The sequence below is a fragment of the Gnatocerus cornutus genome, unplaced genomic scaffold, assembly GCF_029298725.1.
Source record: "Gnatocerus cornutus isolate USDA-ARS CGAHR unplaced genomic scaffold, icGnaCorn1.1 ctg00000074.1, whole genome shotgun sequence".
Lineage (NCBI taxonomy): Eukaryota > Metazoa > Arthropoda > Insecta > Coleoptera > Tenebrionidae > Gnatocerus > Gnatocerus cornutus.
In genome coordinates this window covers 664,792-673,951 of record NW_028275418.1, presented here as the reverse complement: position 1 = coordinate 673,951, position 9,160 = coordinate 664,792, and the positions used below count along the sequence as shown (strand labels likewise).

At 36.2% G+C, this 9,160-nt stretch overlaps 1 protein-coding gene across 1 annotated transcript; it reads right to left on the bottom strand.

Annotated features, from left to right (window-relative positions):
* Nucleotides 1-1,177: 1,177 nt before the first annotated feature.
* Nucleotides 1,178-3,479, bottom strand: LOC148165954 (uncharacterized). Its single transcript, XM_088049565.1, has 6 exons — nt 3,463-3,479; nt 3,316-3,430; nt 1,551-3,261; nt 1,296-1,475; nt 1,234-1,254; nt 1,178-1,185 (listed from the first exon to the last, which is right to left on the bottom strand). Exons 1-6 carry the CDS (start codon nt 3,477-3,479, stop codon nt 1,178-1,180), a joined length of 2,052 nt encoding a protein of 683 aa, XP_087905691.1.
* Nucleotides 3,480-9,160: the final 5,681 nt, after the last annotated feature.

Below are 9,160 nucleotides of genomic sequence, written 5' to 3'. Positions count from 1 at the left end.
GACGATTTCTCGGCGATTTTCGTTGTTTTCTGGCTTGAATTCGCAAAGAAGAGCACGAAATCAACAAAATCATGACTTTTTACCAAGATTCAACAGTTGAATTGCAAGAAAACAGCAGAATTCCGCACGAAATCATCAAAATTCTTACAGAAAACCGCATATTTCGATGCAAAGCGACGATTTCTCGCAGATTTTCGTTGTTTTCTGGCATGAATTTGCAAAGAAGAGCACGAAATCTACAAAATCATGACTTTTTACCAAGATTCAACGGCTGAATTGCAAGAAAACAGCAGAATTCTGGACGAAATCATCAAAATTCTTAGAGAAAACCGCATATTTCGATGCAAAACGACGATTTCTCGCTGATTTTCGTTGTTTTCTATCTTGAATTCGCAAAGAAGAGCACAAAATCTACAAAATCATGACTTTTTACCAAGATTCAACAGCTGAATTGCAAGAAAACAGCAGAATTCTGCACGAAATCGTCAAAATTCTTAGAGAAAACCGCATATTTCAATGCAAAACGACGATTTCTCGCCGATTTTCGTTGTTTTCTGGCTTGAATTCGCAAAGAAGAGCACGAAATCTACAAAATCATCACTTTTTACCAAGATTCAACGGCTGAATTGCAAGAGAACAGCAGAATTCTGCACGAAATCATCAAAATTCTTTGAGAAAACCGCATATTTCGATGCAAAACGACGATTTCTCGCTGATTTTTATTATTATTATTATTATTATTATTATTAGACCACTACTACTATACCCTTGTAGCTGCGCCAGAAAGTGCGCAGGTAGCTTAAGCATGGGAATTAAGTTGGTCAAACATTAGTAGTAGTAGAACTGCCCAGCAGCAATGCCATTTATTGGGCAGTGTAAAAAAAAAAAGAAGAAAATTACCAAATATAAATTAAAGAAGAAATAGAATTTAGCGATAACCCAAAAAAAAAATGAAAAAATAAATCACAAATTTTGAAAATGCTTGTATGAAATTTGCAACAAAAGTCCGATTCTATCTTGAAACACATCTACACTACTACACACCTTGTTGAAATTACTCATGGCTGTATGGAGTGGTGACTTTACTCCTACATTTGTTCGTGGTGTTTCAAGCCTAAAGAACTGAAAATGCCGAGTGTTGTATGCAGATATATTAATCGGCAACATAGATAAGAGTTCAGAACACTGCACAAAGTTGTTTAAAATCTTATATAAAAACGATATTCCACTGACAATTCGCCGTGTGGACAAAGACTTAAAATCATACTTATTAAGCAGCAATTTTTGCTGAATACCGCGAGCTGGGTACTCTCCTGAATCAACTAGGTTCAAATACTTCAAAAATCGCCGTTGAACTTTTTCAATACTAAGAGAGTGTCCGGCATAGATAGGCGACCAAACAACCGCACAGTACTCTAGCTTAGTCCGAACCAGTGAAGTGTACAACAACTTGCAAACGCAAATATTACCAAAATCTTTACAGTTTCTTATCATAAAACCGAGTGTTTTAAATGCTGAAGACACCATATTTTCTATGTGATTTGAGAAACTTAATTGCTGATCGAACGTAACTCCGAGGTCTTTGATATAAGATACTCTGGCTATTTCCATGTGTTCTAAGGCATACTGATGCTTGATAATACTTCTTTTTTTACTATATGTTACTACAAAACATTTTTTAAGGTTCAGGTCTAACTGATTTCTTTGGCACCACTTATTTACCCTCAGGAGATCCTCTTGTAGGAGCATGCAATCCTCCTCTGTCTGAATATCTCTATATATTTTGCAATCGTCTGCATACAGTAACTGTTTGGAGTGCAGAACTACATCCGGTAAGTCATTAATATAAAGCAGAAAAAGAAGTGGGCCTAAATTTGATCCCTGAGGTACACCAGAGACTTGTCTGTAGGGTGTTGACTTAAATCCGTCGATAACAACACATAACTCTCTATGCGACAGGTAGGACCTGAAAAGTTCTAACAAGTTTGTTGAAAACCCAAAGTTATCCAACTTGGTTATCAAAGTATCATGAGAGATTCTATCGAAAGCCTTCGAAATATCCATGTATATTACATCTGTTTGTCTATTATTATCAATTTGTTTTGCCAGAAACTCTGTAATGCACACTAAATTAGTGAGGCACGATCTTCCAGAAATGAACCCGTGTTGAAAAATTGAAATTTTGTTTTGAAGTAAAGCTAAAATCTTGTCGTGCAATATAATCTCAAAAACTTTTGAAAAGTTGGAAAGAATAGAAATGGGTCTAAAATTATTTAAATCAGAATTATTGCCTCCTTTATACACTGAGACTACTCTTGTCTGCTTCCAGATATCAGGAAAAACAGATTTTTTAAGGCAACTGTTAAATATACAACGCAGAGGTTCACAAAGAACCGAAATACAATCTCTCACAAAGAATGAAGGAATACCATCTAAACCTGCGCACAAATTACCCTTCAGTTTCTTACCGGCTTTAACTATATCTTCCTTACTAACTTCATCTATATTAAAGCAGGTTGCGAAAGCAGCATTAGAAATGCTACCAAGAGAAGAACTAGAGCCGGATGAAAAGTTACTGGCAAAATGAGTAGCTAATGCATCGACCATTTCAGATTTATTTCTGCTTCCAGTAGAAGTAAGAAAAGATGGAATAGTATGGGCGGACCTCTTGCTGTTGACAAATGCCCAGAATAACTTTGGATTAATTCGAATATCATTTTCAATCCGTTTCAAATATTCACGGTAGTCGTTTCTTTGTAATTGTTTTGAGTGAAAACGTGCTGTAGAATATCTTTCGTAGTTCTGACTTGTCTTATTGGCTGTATATTTTTTAAACAATTTATTTTTATTTACAAGCGACTGTTTTAATTCAGACGAGAACCAACTTGGATATTTCCGATTACCTTTTTTGAACAAGGGTACAAAGATATCGAATTTACCATAAATCTTTTTATAAAATCTCTGGCATGATTTGTTCACATCATCAAGGTTGTGTAAGTCTGACCAATCAAGTTCGCAAATTGCCTGATAAAGTTCCATCAAATTAGCTTTACCAAAATTGTACACCTTAACCTCATCAGAAAAAGTATTCTTCATTTTCTTTACTTTATGCAATTCCAATGTTATTTGCAAAGGAGGGTGATGTGCGTCAACATTTACCAAAGGAATGTTGTCGCACTTTATATTGCAAGACATTAATTTGCTGTTCAAGATAACAAAGTCAAGTAAGTGATCGTTTAGATTTTTTATTATGTTACATTGCTGAAGATCCGTATAATTAAGAAAATTTTTAAAAGAAGATTGTGAACTTTTTACTGAAAAAGAGTTTTTGTCAGGGTAAGTTATATTGAAATCACCCAGTAATACAACTTTCTCCAGAGTGGTACACAGTTGTGAGAGTTCTTCGAAAAATATATCATAAATATGTGCACTAGTTCCAGGCGGTATATAAATACAAAGAACATATAACGAGCAGCCATGAAAAACCAATTTAATACCTACAACATCAATACTAGGCGACGCAGTAAAGCTCACTTGTAGTGACTCAGTTAACCAAATCTTTTTAACAGAAATTAGTACTCCACCACCGCGTGTACACATTAGAGTTTCATATTTGCGATCAGATCATTTTTGTTGTTTTCTATGTTGAATTCGCAAAGAAGAGCACGGAATCTACAAAATCATGACTTTTTACCAAGATTCAACGACTGAATTGCAAGAAAACAGCAGAATTCTGCACGAAATCATCAAAATTCTTACAGAAAACCGCATATTTCGATGCAAAACGACGATTTCTCGCCGATTTTCGTTGTTTTCTGGCTGCTTGAATTCGCAAAGAAGAGCACGAAATCTACAAAATCATGACTTTTTACCAAGATTCAACGGCTGAATTGCAAGAAAACAGCAGAATTCTGCACGAAATCATCAAAATTCTTACAGAAAACCGCATTTTTCGATGCAAAACGACGATTTCTCGCCGATTTTCGTTGTTTTCTGGCTTGAATTTGCAAAGAAGAGCACTAAATCTACAAAATCATGACTTTTTACCAAGATTCAACGGCTGAATTGCAAGAAAACAGCAGAATTCTGCACGAAATCATCAAAATTCTTACAGAAAACCGCATATTTCGATGCAAAACGACGATTTCTCGCCGATTTTCGTTGTTTTCTGGCATGAATTCGCAAAGAAGAGCACGAAATCTACAAAATCATGACCTTTTACCAAGATTCAACGGCTGAATTGCAAGAAAACAGCAGAATTCTGCACGAAATCATCAAAATTCTTAGAGAAAACCGCATATTTCGATGCAAAACGACGATTTCTCGCTGATTTTCGTTGTTTTCTATCTTGAATTCGTAAAGAAGAGCACGAAATCTACAAAATCATGACTTTTTACCAAGATTCAACTGCTGAATTGCAAGAAAACAGCAGAATTCTGCACGAAATCGTCAAAATTCTTAGAGAAAACCGCATATTTCGATGCAAAACGACGATTTCTCGCCGATTTTCGTTGTTTTCTGGCTTGAATTCGCAAAGAAGAGCACGAAATCTACAAAATCATGACTTTTTCCCAAGATTCAACGGCTGAATTGCAAGAAAACAGCAGAATTCTGCACGAAATCATCAAAATTCTTAGAGAAAACTGCATATTTCGATGCAAAACTACGATTTCTCGCCGATTTTCGTTGTTTTCTATGTTGAATTCGCCAAGAGGAGCACGAAATCTACAAAATCATGACTTTTTACCTAGATTCAACGGCTGAATTGCAAGAAAACAGCAGAATTCTGCACGAAATCATCAAAATTCTTAGAGAAAACCGCATATTTCGATGCAAAACAACGATTTCTCGCCGATTTTCGTTGTTTTCTATCTTGAATTCGCCAAGAAAAGCACGAAATCTACAAAATCATGACTTTTTACCTAGATTCAACGGCTGAATTGCAAGAAAACAGCAGAATTCTGCACGAAATCATCAAAATTCTTACAGAAAACCGCATATTTCGATGCAAAACGACGATTTCTCGCCGATTTTCGTTGTTTTCTGGCTTGAATTCGCAAAGAAGAGCACGAAATCTACAAAATCATGACTTTTTACCAAGACTCAACGGCTGAATTGCAAGAAAACAGCAGAATTCTGCACGAAATCATCAAAATTCTTAGAGAAAACCGCATATTTCGATGCAAAACGACGATTTCTCGCTGATTTTCGTTGTTTTCTATCTTGAATTCGCAAAGAAGAGCACGAAATCTACAAAATCATGACTTTTTACCAAGATTCAACAGCTGAATTGCAAGAAAACAGCAGAATTCTGCACGAAATCATCAAAATTCTTAGAGAAAACCGCATATTTCGATGCAAAACGACGATTTCTCGCTGATTTTCGTTGTTTTCTATCTTGAATTCGTAAAGAAGAGCACGAAATCTACAAAATCATGACTTTTTACCAAGATTCAACTGCTGAATTGCAAGAAAACAGCAGAATTCTGCACGAAATCGTCAAAATTCTTAGAGAAAACCGCATATTTCGATGCAAAACGACGATTTCTCGCCGATTTTCGTTGTTTTCTGGCTTGAATTTGCAAAGAAGAGCCCGAAATCTACAAAATCATGACTTTTTCCCAAGATTCAACGGCTGAATTGCAAGAAAACAGCAGAATTCTGCACGAAATCTTCAAAATTTTTAGAGAAATCCGCATATTTCGATGCAAAACGACGATTTCTCGCTGATTTTCGTTGTTTTCTATCTTGAATTCGCAAAGAAGGGCACGGAATCTACAAAATCATGACTTTTTACCAAGATTCAACGGCTGAATTGCAAGAAAACAGCAGAATTCTGCACGAAATCATCAAAATTCTTACAGAAAACCGCATATTTCGATGCAAAACGACGATTTCTCGCCGATTTTCGTTGTTTTCTGGCTTGAATTTGCAAAGAAGAGCACGAAATCTACAAAATCATGACTTTTTACCAAGATTCAACGGCTGAATTGCAAGAAAACAGCAGAATTCTGCACGAAATCATCAAAATTCTTACAGAAAACCGCATTTTTCGATGCAAAACGACGATTTCTCGCCGATTTTCGTTGTTTTCTGGCTTGAATTCGCAAAGAAGAGCACGAAATCTACAAAATCATGACTTTTTACCAAGATTCAACGGCTGAATTGCAAGAAAACAGCAGAATTCTGCACGAAATCATCAAAATTCTTACAGAAAACCGCATCTTTCGGTGCAAAACAACGATTTCTCGCCGATTTTCGTTGTTTTCTGGCTTGAATTCGGAAAGAAGAGCACGAAATCTACAAAATCAGCACTTTTTACCAAGATTCTACGGCTGAATTGCAAGAAAACAGCAGAATTCTGCACGAAATCATCAAAATTCTTACAGAAAACCGCATATTTCGATGCAAAACGACGATTTCTCGCCGATTTTCGTTGTTTTCTGGCTTGAATTCGCAAAGAAGAGCACGAAATCTACAAAGTTATGACTTTTTACCAAGATTCAACGGCTGAATTGCGAGAAAACAGCAGAATTCTGCACGAAATCATCAAAATTCTTAGAGAAAACTGCATATTTCGATGCAAAACAACGATTTCTCGCCGATTTTCGTTGTTTTCTATCTTGAATTCGCCAAGAAGAGCACGAAATCTACAAAATCATGACTTTTTACATAGATTCAACGGCTGAATTGCAAGAAAACAGCAGAATTCTGCACGAAATCATCAAAATTCTTATAGAAAACCGCATATTTCGATGCAAAAGAACGATTTCTCGCCGATTTTCGTTGTTTTCTATCTTGAATTCGCCAAGAAGAGCACGAAATCTACAAAATCATGACTTTTTACCTAGATTCAACGGCTGAATTGCAAGAAAACAGCAGAATTCTGCACGAAATCATCAAAATTCTTACAGAAAACCGGATATTTCGATGCAAAACGACGATTTCTCGCCGATCTTTGTTGTTTTCTGGCATGAATTTGCAAAGAAGAGCACGAAATCTACAAAATCATGACTTTTTACCAAGATTCAACGGCTGAATTGCAAGAAAACAGCAGAATTCTGCACGAAATCATCAAAATTCTTAGAGAAAACCGCATATTTCGATGCAAAACGACGATTTCTCGCTGATTTTCGTTGTTCTCTATCTTGAATTTGCAAGGAAGAGCACGAAATCTACAAAATCATGACTTTTTACCAAGATTCAACGGCTGAGTTGCAAGAAAACAGCAGAATTCTGCACGAAATCATCAAAATTCTTACAGAAAACCGCATATTTCGATGCAAAACGACGATTTCTCGCCGATTTTCGTTGTTTTCTATCTTGAATTCGCCAAGAAGAGCACGAAATCTACAAAATCATGACTTTTTACCTAGATTCAACGGCTGAATTGCAGGAAAACAGCAGAATTCTCCACGAAATCATCAAAATTCTTACAGAAAACCGCATATTTCGATGCAAAACGACGATTTTTCGCCGATTTTCGTTGTTTTCTGGCTTGAATTCGCAAAGAAGAGCACGAAATCTACAAAATCATGACTTTTTCCCAAGATTCAACGGCTGAATTGCAAGAAAACAGCAGAATTCTGCACGAAATCATCAAAATTCTTAGAGAAAACCGCATATTTCGATGCAAAACGACGATTTCTCGCTGATTTTCGTTGTTTTCTATCTTGAATTCGCAAAGAAGAGCACGGAATCTACAAAATCATGACTTTTTACCAAGATTCAACGGCTGAATTGCAAGAAAACAGCAGAATTCTGCACGAAATCATCAAAATTCTTACAGAAAACCGCATATTTCGATGCAAAACGACGATTTCTCGCCGATTTTCGTTGTTTTCTGGCTTGAATTTGCAAAGAAGAGCACGAAATCGACAAAATCATGACTTTTTACCAAGATTCAACGGCTGAATTGCAAGAAAACAGCAGAATTCTGCACGAAATCATCAAAATTCTTACAGAAAACCGCATTTTTCGATGCAAAACGACGATTTCTCGCCGATTTTCGTTGTTTTCTGGCTTGAATTCGCAAAGAAGAGCACGAAATCTACAAAATCATGACTTTTTACCAAGATTCAACGGCTGAATTGCAAGAAAACAGCAGAATTCTGCACGAAATCATCAAAATTCTTACAGAAAACCGCATATTTCGATGCAAAACAACGATTTCTCGCCGATTTTCGTTGTTTTCTGGCTTGAATTCGGAAAGAAGAGCACGAAATCTACAAAATCAGCACTTTTTACCAAGATTCTACGGCTGAATTGCAAGAAAACAGCAGAATTCTGCACGAAATCATCAAAATTCTTACAGAAAACCGCATATTTCGATGCAAAACGACGATTTCTCGCCGATTTTCGTTGTTTTCTGGCTTGAATTCGCAAAGAAGAGCACGAAATCTACAAAGTTATGACTTTTTACCAAGATTCAACGGCTGAATTGCGAGAAAACAGCAGAATTCTGCACGAAATCATCAAAATTCTTAGAGAAAACTGCATATTTCGATGCAAAACAACGATTTCTCGCCGATTTTCGTTGTTTTCTATCTTGAATTCGCCAAGTAGAGCACGAAATCTACAAAATCATGACTTTTTACATAGATTCAACGGCTGAATTGCAAGAAAACAGCAGAATTCTGCACGAAATCATCAAAATTCTTATAGAAAACCGCATATTTCGATGCAAAACAACGATTTCTCGCCGATTTTCGTTGTTTTCTATCTTGAATTCGCCAAGAAGAGCACGAAATCTACAAAATCATGACTTTTTACCTAGATTCAACGGCTGAATTGCAAGAAAACAGCAGAATTCTGCACGAAATCATCAAAATTCTTACAGAAAACCGGATATTTCGATGCAAAACGACGATTTCTCGCCGATCTTCGTTGTTTTCTGGCATGAATTTGCAAAGAAGAGCACGAAATCTACAAAATCATGACTTTTTACCAAGATTCAACGGCTGAATTGCAAGAAAACAGCAAAATTCTGCACGAAATCATCAAAATTCTTAGAGAAAACCGCATATTTCGATGCAAAACGACGATTTCTCGCTGATTTTCGTTGTTCTCTATCTTGAATTCGCAAAGAAGAGCACGAAATCTACAAAATCATGACTTTTTACCAAGATTCAACGGCTGAGTTGCAAGAAAACAGCAGAAT

Bases quoted from the DNA above. Each gene is read 5' to 3' on its own strand.
- LOC148165954 (XM_088049565.1), bottom strand. The intron at 1,476-1,550 runs GTTTCTCAAATC...GAAACTGTAAAG, and splicing joins TACGTTCGATCAGCAATTAA to ATTTTGGTAATATTTGCGTT. The intron at 1,255-1,295 runs GTATTCAGCAAA...TATGATTTTAAG, and splicing joins AGGAGAGTACCCAGCTCGCG to TCTTTGTCCACACGGCGAAT.